This window comes from Rhododendron vialii, chromosome 1a, assembly GCF_030253575.1.
Source record: "Rhododendron vialii isolate Sample 1 chromosome 1a, ASM3025357v1".
Taxonomy (NCBI): domain Eukaryota; kingdom Viridiplantae; phylum Streptophyta; class Magnoliopsida; order Ericales; family Ericaceae; genus Rhododendron; species Rhododendron vialii.
This window is the reverse complement of record NC_080557.1, coordinates 191,003-206,495: the sequence shown is the minus strand read 5'-3', so window position 1 is coordinate 206,495 and position 15,493 is coordinate 191,003. Positions and strand designations below refer to the sequence as shown.

At 38.5% G+C, this 15,493-nt stretch overlaps 1 protein-coding gene across 1 annotated transcript; it reads right to left on the bottom strand.

Annotated features, from left to right (window-relative positions):
• Nucleotides 1-4,412: 4,412 nt before the first annotated feature.
• Nucleotides 4,413-15,468, bottom strand: LOC131304033 (protein PSK SIMULATOR 1-like). Its single transcript, XM_058331132.1, has 13 exons — nt 15,287-15,468; nt 14,156-14,680; nt 12,438-12,763; nt 11,877-11,969; nt 11,696-11,786; nt 9,656-9,752; nt 8,482-8,579; nt 8,150-8,219; nt 7,222-7,325; nt 5,836-5,952; nt 5,531-5,607; nt 5,360-5,404; nt 4,413-5,221 (listed from the first exon to the last, which is right to left on the bottom strand). The coding sequence occupies exons 2-13, from the start codon at nt 14,513-14,515 to the stop codon at nt 4,843-4,845; spliced, it is 1,857 nt and encodes a 618-aa protein (XP_058187115.1). The 5' UTR covers nt 14,516-14,680; nt 15,287-15,468; the 3' UTR covers nt 4,413-4,842.
• Nucleotides 15,469-15,493: the final 25 nt, after the last annotated feature.

Genomic DNA, 15,493 nt, shown 5'->3' with positions numbered 1-15,493 from the left:
TTTTTTTTTCCTCCTTTCTCCTTATGCCTAAAATGCTACAATAGGTCCCTGTGGTATATCTAGGGTTTTTTTTTTTTTTTGTAGAGTTTTTCTTTTGGATCTGACATGGAGTAGTTGATTTGGATGACGTGGTTGCCAACTTGTGATGTTCAAACTAGTACGTGCGTTATGTTATTGCACATTATGCTCCTTGTTCCTTTTTTTTAGCTCTCTCATTAGAGTGCAATGCTCCTGATTATTCAGCTGCTGCTAATTGTTTCAGTTATCACCACATTGTTATAGATAAGCCAATAAAGGCTTCTCGACAAATTGTGTCTGGCGAACCATCGAGTCTTTGAACGCAAGTTGCGCTTGAAGCCATTAGGTTGAAGGCACGTCTGCCTAGGCGCCACGCATTGCACCAGAAATTTTTTTTTGTGTCTGGCCTTAGTTTTAGTTTCTATATAGCCATGTTTATCATAGCTATGGCTACTTCACCATAGTGACATTGAAGTGGAATCTAAAACCAGAGAGTAGGGGTGGAAGAAGGGCCAAAATCTTCCATGGGTTTTTTTCCTGAAATTTCATGTCATCGGTATCCTTCTTGAACTTTCACCAGTGCCTGGGGTTTCTCAATAACTCTCCCTTGTTGCCCCTGAAATGAAATTTCCCCTTGTTTTACTCCCAGCGTGCAGTGTTTTGGCATTTATGTCATGTAACAAATTATTTTCGATCATTGCAATTAAGGTAAGAAGGGGTATTGCAAGTAAGAAGGGATATTGCAAGGGCCGTAATGTACATGGCAGTCTGTTATGTGGTCAATCAATTAGGCAATGGCCTTAATCTTCACCTCTCTCCAAACATTGGCATGTGCGGTAATTTTCTTTTTCTGAAGAGGTATGTGCAATAATATCCCATGCTTGCTTGCCTAAAGGAGGATTGGTCTTCTTTGGGCATGTAAGCGACCACTACTTTTTGCCCCAAGTTTTCCAATTGAGCCTCCTGATTGGGGAGCCTCAAGGCTAGAGGTCAGGGGCAATCTCGAGTTTTTGATGCTACAATGGGCTACTGTTCATGTACACTAGGTGTTTTTAAAAATTTTCATTAATGAGTTTTTGGTCTTTTGCCATTTCCGTCTGTGTCCTTGTTCACCAGTGTAATTTCGTCTAGTTTTGTCTTCTTCTTCGGGGGTTTTCTCGTAAAGCTTGTGGGTGTTCAATGATGTCTCTAAGGAAATCTTGTGAGATCTTGTGTGTGAGAGAGAGAGAGAGAGGCTTAGATTTTGTGTGAGATCTATGCATTTCATGAGGGCAAGGGAGAAGAATCAAAATCATATCAGAATCAGAATCATCTGGAAATTTTACATGGCTTGCTTGCCTAGAGGAGGATTGGCCTTCTTTGGGCATGTAAACAACCACCACTTTCTTTTCCCAAGTTTTCCAATTGAGCCCCCTTATTGGGGAGCCTCAAGGCTAGAGGTCTTGGGCAATCTCGACTTTTTGCTGCTACAGTGGGTTACTGTTCATGTACTATAGCTGTTTTTAAAATTTCACTTTAATGGGTTTTTGGACTTTTGTCATTTTCTATCCGTGTCCCGTTTGCTAGTGTAATTTCGTATAGTTTTTGTCTTCTTTGGGGGTTTTCTTGTAAAACTGGTTGGTATTCAATGGGTCTCTGAGAAAATCTTGTATGAGATCTTGAGAGAGAGAGATCTTAAGAGAGGGAGAGAGAGAGAGAGTGTGTGTGTGTGACGCATTCCTAAGGGCGAAGAGAGAGAGAGAGAGGAATCATATATATCAAAATCAGAATCATCCAAAAAAATTACATGAATTCAGCACAAAAGAGATTCTGGTTCTCCATCCCACATGCATAATTCAAACCAACAGTGAAAGAGAAACAGAGTCAGAGAAAGTAATAAGGTTAAGGATTTGATTCTTATTCTAGATCCAATGGTGGAGAAAGGATGTGCGTTAGGTTGTTAAATCAAGTTTAAACAAGTTAATATTCGACTTATTCAGTTATGATGTTTAAAACATTCAAGCTACTCGAGATATATTTATAATTGGGTCAATGAGCAATACAAATAGCATTCCTCAGAGTTTTGTTGTGTTTTGCTTGCCATTTACTAGTTTAATTCATCATATTTTGACAGTTGTGGATATGTCAGAAGTAGAACAATGTTATGCGTATAACGTGAGGAACTTCTTGTTGCTTCTGTTGTTCACTTTAACTTTTCTTCTGCATCCAGAAACTGAGAGGTACTATTTAGTTGTTCTTTCGTCTTCCCTTTGAGTCTCCTTGCCATACCTAACCAAAAAAGAAAAAGAGCAAATTGAAGAAGAAAGACTATATTGAAGGGATTAATCTGCCCCTGAGATGATATCTTCTATGTTTTGCTTTCACCATCGAGCATGCGTCCACTAATTCCATAGCTAGATTTACAGCACCATCGAAAATGTAGGCATCAATAGAGAGGGATAATGCAATTTATTTCGTACATTTCATTGTTTTCAAGGCAAATGAATGGCCCTCCATCATGGTGCTGTGGCCTGAAAATGATAGCATAGTTTGAATGATAGCTTGTGTATGTGTCCTTTCTGCAGCAAACAACGAGATGGGGATGCTTTCTGCATTGCTGAAATGGAATGAAAATCGATCCACTGTCTAGAGAAAAGAAGTTGAGAAATGAGATAGTATGCATGAAGTACCAGCACAACCGAAATCCTTTTGTTGATCATCCAGAATATGCCAACCGCATCTGGAAGCAAGTTGTTCAAAGACATTGAGGTTTCTATACTCCACAATGGAAAGTATGCCTTTACGAATGTTTCTACACAGAAGAAGAGATCAAAATGAGGTTATTTTTTCTCTGCCAACATCTGAAGATGGGATCCAACAGAGCAGGTGAACAGAGTAGATACTTGCTTTAGGTGGTCAGAGCTTCGTTGGCAATTTATCTGCAAATTAACTTGTCAGCGTGCTCACGGATTGGTAGATCTATATGCAGGTTCATGAATAAATGCAAAGTGCGCAGGGGATTTTCCCTACATTTTTGGTTACACAGAATCCTAGATGAATTAAAGTGGCCAATTCTTGGGCATGCGCACTTTAGAATTCACACAGCTACCCTGGCTTTTTGTTGGCTCTCTGATGGGCGCAATCTCGAATATCGTTTATACTATTTGCTGTCACATCTCGCCCAATTAGATTATAAGCTACTTTGTCCCAGATTTCACATATTAACCATTTTGTTTTGTTTTTTTGCTAAACTAATTATTGTGACTAGACCTAGAGCACATCTTGGGACCTTGAAGTTTTGCGACAAAATGTAGCATAAATGTTGAACTTCACTTGGTTGGATAAGAAAATGAGAAACAAAATCCCAATGCTGAAATTTGTGGCTTTCCTTAGAAACATTGAAAATTTTCTTAGTAAGCTGAACTAAGTTCAATCCTTATGCTGTTGATAGTCAATTGTTGGCCATGCTCATCAAAGCAAAAGTGTCATCCATCTGATACGTATTTAACAATGGAATATACTGGACGCTATGTGCCTAATTGACTGAAATTTTCCAGTTCCCCAGAGACTGGCATGAGAGGGTATGGGTTGAAACCTCTGAGAATGGATCAGTGCTTTTTCTCTCATGTCACTTGTCCTAGCGACCATCTTAGGGTTAAGATAATGACAGTAAACTGGGAACAAGAAGTACTCCCTCCGTCCCTTTTTTTGTGTCCAGTATTTTATTTTAGGCTGTCCCTTAATAAGTGTCCATTTTATAAAGTTAGGAGGATAAAAGTTGGTATATTGTCTATTTTGTCCCTAAAAGTAGATTTTATTTTGAAAAGTTAATGAGTAAAAGTGTAATGATGATGGGTAAATAGGAAAAGGGGAGGAAAAAGTTGATGTGAAAGGTGTAATGATGATATCTTTTTAATAAGTTGGAGTTACGAAGCAGAATACTTAAAAAGGGACGGAGGGAGTATATAATTTACACCTGGAAGATGAAGAACAAACCAAATTCTGTATACTTCTGTGTGCAAATAAAATTGGTGCCCATAGCAATCATCATTTGTTCCATCGTCTCTCTTTCTTGTTTTTTATTTGCCATGCAGCTGTCTTCCACTAAGGTCTAAATGAAAAAGAAAAATCGCATAGAAACTAAATTACACATGAAAACAGAAGGCACTTAGGCCTCGTTCCAGAACACCTTCTTAAAAAATAAGAACTTATTTCACATTTTCAAATTCAATAATAATGTAAATGGAAAATAATTTTTTAATTTTTTTTGCACCGTATAAAAGATCTCGATGAGATCTATCAAACAAGATCCATATTGGTTGAAAAATTATTTGCGTAAACACATTATTTTTGAGCTTGAAATTGCCTTCTTAAAAAATAAGTACTTATATTGAGTTCCGGAACGGAGCCTTAGCTCCACTCAATAATCACAAGCTTGAAAAACAAAAGTTTACTTCTGTACATAATGAGTCGTCTATATATCCTATCTTATAGCTGCCATCCCTTGCCAAAACCTTGAAAGAATGAAGAAAAGGGGAACTAATCTGTGCTTTTCTAAGAAAGCACTTATACCACATCTAGAATAAGCCTCCTATACTTGGTACTCCTACTACTTTTTCTGGATAATACAACAACGAGGCCTCCAAACCAATGGCTGCGATGTCCCCACTATGTCGATGAAATACAAAGTTTAACCTTATCCAAACCAAATCCAATAACAGCAATGCAAGAAGAAAGGCCCTTAACTGGAAGTAGGTTCTTCAGTTCTGCATGTCGGAGATAACAGCTACTCTTGCTCTGTCTGTCACGTATTCTTAACTTGTTTTTCCACAGGATCAGGATCTCTTATTCCTTGTGTCCGCTTTCATTGCTTATGTCTTGCAGCTTCTCTTCATCTTCAGTACTTGCTTTGGTTGACAGGGCACTAGAGGCCAATGGCACGGGATTCTGTTCTTTTGATTGGAGGGTTCGTTTGGGTGATGGGGCACTAGTGGCCAATGGCACGGGATTCTGATCTTTTGTTCCGAGGGTTTTGTGAGACGGAGATCTCATGGGCATCCTTCTCTCACCACCATTTGCATCAACTTTGGTCTGCTTTATCAAATGGTTAAGCCACAACAGTTGCTCAATAATACAAGCTTCACTCTTCTCCTTGTCGGCGTAGTGGAAAGTCTCAATTTGAATCACATCAATTGGACCAGCTGGCTTCCGATTTGCTCCTGACCTGCACAGAAAAGCCCTATCTTTTATTTCTAGGCCATAAAATATCTCTACGATGCTATTGCTTTTACTACGAAGGTTGTAAAACGTGAAAACTGAACAAACTATCGTAAACATAAGTAGGCCAAGCTTTGTTACTCACCCGGTATTTGCCCACTCTCCAACCCAACCAAAACCGTGATGGGCTCTGAATTCAAAAGTTTGCAACCAAAAGGATTAAAATGAGAATCATAAGAATGTAAAAGGCAACTACAAAAATGAAAATATAGTTGCAGGAGGACAAAATTGAAAACAAGGAGATTGGCTATCCTACTTTGCTGTGTTTATGGCCATCGGAACAAGCCACTGCAATGTTTTCTCCATCTCATCCTTAATTTCCGTCACAGTGAGCTGCGTGCAGACACAGCACAAGGATAAACTGAGAACTTATCATTCAAAGCAGTAATTGGAGTTTAACTATAGCAATGATATAGCTGCTACTGGGAAAAAGGAGAATCAGTATTTCCTTTCATGTTGGCATGTTTATCAGAAATCGAATGGATCGCTAAAGCCAAGGTGGATCCGGAAATGAAAAAAACCTGCCCTTCAAAGATACTACAATGAACACCAGAAGCGTACCCCATCTTTTACGTGAAAAGACAGAAGTTTGGATCGCAACGATGCTTTCATATTCGGAGGCAGGCCCTGGTACAACGACTCCCTTAAACTGGAAGGCATCGAATTGCATCGGGCTACCTAATAACATCGGAAATCAATCAGTCAAAAGAACCTAATACAAGACTTCAAAAAGTGCCTACATTGGATCAATCCTGTCTTTTTTGTAGTATAAATGGTGACAAAACATATAAGAAGAATATTTCACAATACAAAGTCCATTTAAGTGTTCTTTGTCACGCGTCAAAATAAAGGCCTTGTTCAACAGAATAATTTTTGTGTTCGCATACACTACGTGCTTCAAAAGTTCCATTTAAGAATCTCAAAATTTAAACTCAAGCCTACAACGTATCAGGAAACTGACTACGCCTTTTGGTTTGCTATCATAGAGGATTGGTCTGATCATGAATTGATGATTAACAAGTAGACTACAAAATGACATGAAAGGGGCGCACCAGCAGAGTAGAGAAAGAAGATGCAAAGGTGATGCAACACGTGGAGGGATGAGACGGGGAGGAGAAGCGTAATGCTACCTCAATTCTCATTAATTAAACTCTGAATAGAGCTCTAATTCATAGAAATAAAATCCCAAGACAAAAGAAACGAGAGTCCTAGTAAAACTAGGAAACCTACTTGTACATAACATATCGTAACTATTACTTAACATGATCGCATTTTATCGTAACTAAATACTTATCATGATCCTATCCTACTAAGTAGTAATAACAATATAACTGCAAATACTATACTAATAATATATTTTTGGACCAAAACCTTCCTCGCGCGGCTAGAACAGTTACAATCCGCATCAGAAGGGAATAAGAAGGAAAAGAGGAAGATGCAGGGATGGAGAGACTCAGTCACTCAGGCCCTAAGGGTGAAAGGTACGCGATAACCAGTAGATTCCACTATCTAAATAAACTCTACTAGTTGATTCCTTTTCCCAAAACATTCATGCACTGATAAACAAAAACTTACAGTTCAATGAAAAGAATAAGAAGACTCGAAAAATTTCCACACAAATCTAAACATCCTGCTTCATCTTCGTTCGCCTGAATGTGTCAAGTCAGTTACCCTGATCCCAATCAATCTTCCTGAATTAGAAGAAGTCACCTTCAAAGACAAAAGCTTAAAAGCCTCTTTCATATTTGGACAGTGTGTTCATTAGATATCACAAGGTACCATTGAGAGTCACCAGACTCACCATGCTGAGAAGCAACATTCAAAGGTTCAAGAACATGTTCAATCTCTTCTCTTTTATGCTCTTGATCGGCCACAAATGTAATTTTCTTAAAAGAGAACAAAGTTCCAGATATATAGATATAAGACATGAAGAGATAGTGCACTCACAATTGTGTCAATCTGGATGACAATGTTAGCATAATGCAATGCAAGACCAGATGGTCCTAACCTTTGCTGATTGACCAGAGATCCTCCCGCTGGTTTATCACAATCTGCAGACATTGTCTCACGCATAAGAAAATACAAAGTTTTCTGTTACAAACTTCTCCAATTGTAAGCTACCCAGCAATGCATTTGTCTAATGATGTTCACTTTCCCCAAGACAAGTACACAGTTCCACATATGAATTGTTGACAGTTCATAAATTGAAAAAAGCTAATGAGCCCTTATATCATGCTTTTAGGCTAGCAAAGATTGACTCATCAGCTTGTTAAAGGCATCCCATTTTAGATGTTGATGTGAACAAGGCTTAATGAGTTTCACTTCTGTGACTTTGGCCTCTACCGTCACCACCACAATTAACATCAAAAAATTGACGCCAAAATACACACCCATCCCTAATATAATAGCTTAACAATTTTATCGTGCATTCAACCTTTGTTATTTGGCCTCTAAACATCACCATCCCACAAGCTTGCCCCTGAGAAGGAGATGAAGTTATCTTTACCATTTACTGGCATTGATAATCGAACTAACTTAGCAACCTTTATGTTGTCAATAAATATCCCAATTGCGGGAAGATAATACACTGAATCGATAGTAGCACCACAACTTTCTTTCCCCATACGAGAGACCCTTGATATTTAGATACTGCAAGGATAGGAAATATCGCCACTGTTATTTGAACCTTCAACATGACTCACAAAATTGTCATCTTTTTCCCTGATACAAGATGTTGCACAAGAAATATGTACCTTTTTTTTCTTTTTTTCTTTTTGATAAGTACAAGAAATATGTAACTTATGAGGTAGTACAAGTCATACATCAAGGCGACAATAAATGGACCTGGTCTTTAACATTTTGAATTAGTACATACCAGCACTGCCAAAGACATGTTGTATCTCCCGATTCAAAAAGAGGACAATGTCAACAAGTTTCTCCATGACCTGTATTCCACAATATCTGATTACTTTACCAGAATTTAATCTAATAGTATCATTTTCCAAATAGTACATAAAAAAAGGAAAAAATTCAAGAGCAAAATTGGATAATAACTATCAGGAAGTTGTAAAAGCAACAATTGGTTTGTACAGTCCACATTAAGATCACAATATAGTACTCTCGCTATCCAGACTGCTTGGGTCCTTTCCATTTAGGATGCCCCCAAATATTTACCACTTAAAATGTCAAAATAGTTCCAAAAGCTACCTCTTCCAAACTCTTAGACCAGAGTGACTTTTTTTTCAAGTTTTTTACAAGCTTCCTTTGGCTTTTCAAATCTGTCCTCAAGAATGAAAGGCTGTCACCTGATGACAAATGAAAAGCATAGCATACAGTTAGTTCACTAATTAATCATGAAACGTCAAACTTCAAACTAGAACAACAAACCAAATGCATAGTTGATGACATTCATCAGTTCTACCTTAAAGATTAACGTCAACATGATACATGGTAGAGTTAGAACTCATACATAACCTAAAACAATTTACATGATGGAAGCAAAGGACCAATACTCATCTAACACAAGAGATGTCTTTAACTGGCATATAGCATGAGTTGTATGATGCCATAATCAGATGGATACTGAAACACATTAAAACATGCAAAGATTTCAGCCCTACCTGAATTGGTCTACTGTGCACAAGTGTCCAGGTAATCGTTTAGACTTAATTTGTTTTTGGTAATTCATCTTGCTGTATGTAGAAAGTGTATTTTGGGCTTTCTAGTACCAAAAAGAAGGATCCATTGCTCTATTCTACCTTATGGTGGAGCATAAGTTCGCCTTGGCTAAAGAAGAAGTGTGAAAAATTCATCCAAAGGTTTAGGTGTGGATATCAAAAAGGACACGGAGTCTGGTTCTTACTTAGTTGTTCTTAATTAAACAATTTCCCCATTTCAGATCTGTTTCCAGTACTTTGGTCTCCAAGATGTGAACCAAAAGCTTGACATTTATTGCCTTTACTACCCTGACCTTGTTCCTTTTTTTTTTCCGACCTTAAACCCGCTATTTTTTTTTTCTTTGCAGTACAGCCCCATACTTGCAACAAATTTGGTGTGAAATGGCTTTCTTATGTAAAGCTGATTGCTCCATTGCCCAAAACAATGATGAAGAGGGTTTAAATCTTGCTTCTTTGGAAGATATATTTTCTACGTAAAGGCTACCAAATTTTACATCAGTATGCAATCTGCCTGGAATAACGTAAGCACATCTACTTGAAACTGCATGCTAGCGCATTTTTATTTTGCAAAGAAAATTGCAAATATCTTAGGTCATGCTTGCTCCGCTAAGTTACCATATCCAACTTGTACTAATCTAACTTTCCGGCTAAAGTGCTGCTTGGAGACCTAATGAATGTCAAGCAGAAAGGGACAGCAATTTCACCTCTTTGAGTTGCATATGGATTATCGTCTTCTAGACGCTTACGTTGACAATCTTGCTCAGAAAGCTTGTCAATTGCCTGCATCTCATTGTACAAGTCCTGCAGCAAAAGGCATATTAACCTTCACAGTAGCAAAACACTGAAGCACATTTACAAAGAAAAGATTAGGATTAATGTTTTTGGAATTGTTCAACATCATTTTTTTAAAGAGGAAGCTGTACAATGTAGAGCCACTTTTGACTCACCGCAGCAAGGTTCACCTAGGATACCTGTAACCACCCAGAAGTCACAGGTCTAAGGTCAACTCAAGGCATTGCCAGCAAGAGTTGGTTGGACACAACACCTCTAGTATTAATGTTTTCGGAATTGTTCAACATCATTTTTTTTAAGAGGAAGCTGCACAATGTAGAGCCACTTTCGACTCACGCAGCAAGGTTCACCTAGGATACCTGTAACCACCCAGAAGTCACAGGTCTAAGGTCTCAAGGCATTGCCAGCAAGAGTTGGTTGGACAGAACACCTCTAGTTCTACGTTTGGAGCCATTGATAACGTTAGACCACTTGGCTACCCTGGTGGGTTTCTTTCAACATCTTTGTAATCCTATTACCATTACCCTGGGATTGAATCATTGTCATTTAATCTATTTGCATGGCTGCAACAATGTAAATCAGCATAATTGACATGTATGCATGTATGTAATGTAAGTGACGTGTGACTTTCATGCGCAACACATCAATGATCTAAGAACCAAGGTGAATGTTGGTTCCTCTTCCTTATCCTTCCTCTACTTCTCCTATGACAAGGGTAGGGTTTCATATTGATGAGGGGAAGATGAAGACAAGGCTACAACTGCCTTTTTGTAGTGAAGTTTGGACATCAACCTAATTTTCTTCCCATGCCAACTCGACAAATAGGCATGCAAGGGACTATGCCCATTAGTTCGCCCATGATTAATAATTGCAAAGAGGTGGAGTGGAAAAGGGGGAAAAGTGGCTATTATGAACGTCAAAGGGTATATCCGAAAATAAACCAAGATAAATGTGGATTTTGCCCCCTTTTTGTTACTAAGCTGGAGTATCATAACGACTAACGAATCAGTGTCAACCTGGTTTAGAAACCACAGAACCACATCTGGAAAGTTGAGTCTAGAGATAAGGACCAGTCCCTTCATCGGAAGATAACCTAGTTCAGGGGCTACCGTACAAAGGTGGAGAGGGCTACACACCCACCTCGTCCCATTTGGCTTGCATTTTTTTTTGAAAATATGCAGATAATCAAGGTTACATCGGGGAAACAAATAGCAGAAATACTATGGTGGCATCACACTTTTTAGAGATTTTTACCTCTAAGTACAGAAAAGTGACACTTAATTCCTACCAAGGAGAGATGGAAAACTTAATTACCACTAGGTCCACTTTTACAAAAATACATTTACCATTAATGGAAGTGTCACCCTAGGGTTTGAGGGTATGCTAGGGTTTTATGGTACTCTAGTGGGTACCCTAGTACCCTTGGATACCTTAAAATCTTAGGGTACCATAGGGTTTTAGGATACCCTAGGGTTTTAGGATACCTTAAGATTTTAGGTTTTAGGATACTCTAAGGTTTAGGGTTCCCTAGGGTTTAGGTTTAGGCGCTTTCATAGAGCCCTAGGGTTTAGGTTTACGCACTTTCAAAGGAGTTTTAGGGTGCACTTTCCTATTATAGGGTTTTAGCGGTTTAGGCACTTTCATAGGGTACCCTAGAGATTTAGGCATTTTTATAGGGTACCCTGGGGTATAGGCACTTTCATAGGGTGCCCAAGGGGTTAGGCACTTACAGTGTTTAGGGTTTTAGGCACTTTCAAATGGTTTTAGTGTTTCGTTAATTAGAGGAGACTTGGTGGAAATTACTTTCTATTTTCTAGACCTAGAGGTAAAATGCCCTTATTTTTACAGTAGTAGATTAGAGAAGTTCACCATCCTTTCTTGACCAACAATTGGGCTCTCATACAGCTAATATTACAAAGCTCTTAGATTCTTTAAGTGAAAATGATACTCACAGCAGTACGGATAACCAAAGTCATCAATTGCTGCATCTTCTGCTCTGCTTCTTCCTGCAACTGGTTCTGAGGGGCAAGTTCTTTGCTACGCCTGAGAAAAAAAATGCAGACAGTTGAAAACGTGGTAAATGTTGCATAAGATAAATAAGCTTAATAGCAAAAAGGTAATGTGATAACTCACTTCTCGAAGTAGCGGTCCAAGTTGTGCCACTGAGAATCTTTACAACGATTTCCAAAACGAACTACTTCTGCCGTGAAAGTTCTGAACTCATCCCTGTTTAAGAATTCAAAGAATTGTTAGATTTCTTGGAGGGTAACAACCTAAAACCAATTGGCAATAGGTGGAGTAACCTCTAGAATATATTAACCAAGCTTGGGTGGCTTAAATGAGAGATGTGTCACGCGGAGGTGACAGACCAGGAGACCAAGAGCTGAGCGATTGACTCGGGCGAAAGAGATGACAGAGACTTTCCCCCGAGAGGTGAGGCCACCCAAGACCTAGCTCTAATACCATGTTAGATTTCTTGAAGGGTTCCAACCTAAAACCAATTGGCAATAGATGGAGTAACCTCTAGAATATATTAACCAAGCTTGGGTGGCTTAAATGAGTGATGTGGGATCTAACAAGAATAGCCAAGTTTGCTATCTTAAACTTAAAAAAAATTACAAACATGCATAATCATTCAGTGTAACCTCCTTAACGGAAGGAACTATAGTACATAAAACTTTCTCTAATACTGACCTCTTATCAGCATCAACAGTAGCTAGGAGTTCATTCATGTCTTTTGAAACTAAACATTGCACCCCTTCAGAAGTAAACACCACTTCTTTCAACTGTCGTATGCTCCGTTTCGAAATGGACTGCATAAGATTAGAACCCTTAACAATTGTGTTGGCAACCTCAAACGCCAAAATTTGAAGTTCACTGCCTTTTGTTTTAACACCAGAAACAAAGCCACTGCTTTGGTTTAAACTCGTCACACTACTCCCGAGAGAATCTAAGACTTCTACAGCCTTCCCAAGCCGAAGACTACGAGGTTTGCCTAGGCGAGAACCCGCTTCTGAACCCTGCCACATCGCCGCAGTTAGTATTTTAACATATCTAATCTAACCAAAGCAATCACGTCCATTGACAAGTAATACAAGAAAATTAAGAACCAAAACAGTTTAAAGTTAGAAAATATTAGAAATTTACTAGAGACAGGAAGAGGATTAGACCTTGCAAACTTATATATAATGATAATGATGTACAATTATACTTTTAATAAGACTACAGACGACGTTATAGAATGAATCTACTGATGGTCACTAATTCCTTTGCAACACAATAGGGAAAGAACCCCGCATTTGATTCTGCTTACCAAACTTCAATTATCGTCCTTTGATACATCAGATGTGGTCCAATGCCCTACTTTATAGCAAAAAACTTTACAAAGCAAAAGGAGATATGCTACATATGTTTTCATATGCCGTAGTTCAATCTGTATAACGTTGGAATCCTTAACCAAATCATGAACTTTTTTACTATTCCACCTACAAACCTTTGTTATCTCAATGCCGCAAGAAGGTAAGTTGATGTGATTATATACCAGCATGCCTCCAATTGAGAGTTTAAACAATGCCATATCTAACACGGTTCTTCCTTATTGTCTTCAAAAAGTTAAAGCATAATTGTGGCAAAACTATTTCTTTATATTGAAAAGACAGGACAATGAATTTTATTTAATGGATCAGTACTTGCGCTGTTCAGTAGCAGGAAAAAATGTGAAAAAAGGAAAGTTAACTGTGCCCACCCACCCAATGTAGCTCCGCCACTGGTTCATGTTTATCAACAAGGGGAATAAAGAACAGCCCAAAGAAAGCCAAAGTGATATGTTCCAAATCAACTGTGTCTCACTCGTGTGATGGCACATCAAGTAGGTATAAAAGTCAAATAAAGAAGAAACACAATTTCAGGAATGATAGTAGCAGATCACAATACCTAATAGCTAAGCATTCCGCCCCTGGAACCATTATTTGTACTTAACTACAAGTGATGTCACTAAACAAAAAACTAATACATTTGCTCGGTGTCATTCTTCATGATTTGTATAATTAGCAGCTCCATTGAGAAGTTTTAGAACGACAATGAGCCCCAGAGAGAACTAGTGCTTGGGTGTTGGTTAGGATCAATTGTTTAGGTCTAGCTTGACGATGGATTTTGAATGCCAAACATTCTCAAGCTTGTAAATTTGGGAAAACAATTCCAAGACAAACACTGGCACACACAGAACAATACTTTCTGGTCAATTGTAATTGGTACATGAAAGTATACTGATTTGGCAATACAGTTCAGTGGTGGATACTGCTAAACAGTCCATGTTATATCAAGTATCATACTATATTTCTGACTCAAACAAACAACAATGAAGTAACATTAGGACGCTGGAAGTTTGAAATAAGTTTCTTGGGTAAACCTACCTTTGCCAGACCCGTTTGCTTAGACCTCCTTGATCGAGACTTTTGCGATAGAGCCCTTGGAAAACGTGGAATTCCGTCATAAAAATCATCCTCACTGCTTCCATAATCAGTTGTGCTGATCTCGGGAAACAAACTGGGTTCATTTAATTGCTTCCATTCATGTGGTTGCTTCTCTACACTTTTACGTCCTTGTGAAGGACTACCATTACTTTGCGTATTTGATTTATCCTCCTTTGCTGAGTTTGATTTGAAGTCATTTGGTTGATAAAGGGTACGGCCAGCTGCATAATTATTGTAAGGACCATTGGCATCTGAGAACCTGTTATGCGGAGTGGAACCTTTGGAACTGCGTCCTCCCATTGTGCTCGCAACAGCCGTGTTCAATTCGGATTCAAGGTCCAGATATAAGCTTAAGTCACCGCATCGGGTAGGAAAAACCAAACTAGTCTTTTAGCAGGTGGAACTGCAAGCCACCTTTAAAATTGGTATTCCACTAGAAGTCAACAGTATGGTTGCAGCGTATGACTGTGATATAAAGATAAAAACTATTACGGTGCATCAACAGGAAAAAAGATACGAACAAAGCAGTAATAAGAAGTAAAAAATACTAGGAAAGAAGAAAAAGAGTCCCAGTCGGAGTGAAAAGACCTCCGATTGGCTAAAATAGAGGACAACATAACCTCTGCACTTCACTATGGAAATACATAAGCATTAGAATTAGAAAAATCCATTTCCCTCCCAAAATCTACAAAACACATACTCTATAAGCATGCAATTGAGGTCTTGTTTTCTGGCCAAAAAATTCATTCTTTGTTAAGCAGAATTAGAAACAACATATTATAGAAAGAGCAGAAAATATGCTGATTTGCATATCAGATTATAGGTAGACTCCATCTGTTCGTGCTGAATGTAAATTACTAAATTTGAGTTGAGGAATCAATTCGGCAACTAGATCACGAAATTAAAACCATATCACAACAGGATTTGTGAAAAGACACCAAATAAGGGAAGAATTACGCACAGCAGCTGAGTTGAGGGAAGAAAACAGTAGGTCGAAGAGAAAACTGTACACATACATAGAGAGATGCAGAGGTATCGTTGTATGAGGAAAAGGAGAGAGAAAACACTCACAGAGATATTGAGAGAGGGGTAAAATCGGATATGGGAACTGTCTGGCTCGAGATTCTACTATTATAATTCAGACGCCGGTAGACGAACACAAGCGAAGGGAAAGCAAGGAGTTTTTCTTTCTGTGTTGAGAAACTTGGTCATGGACAGACAGAGACTAGAGAGACTTGGTAAAAAGGAAGGAAAAGAAAAGTCAAATGCCGTCACAAA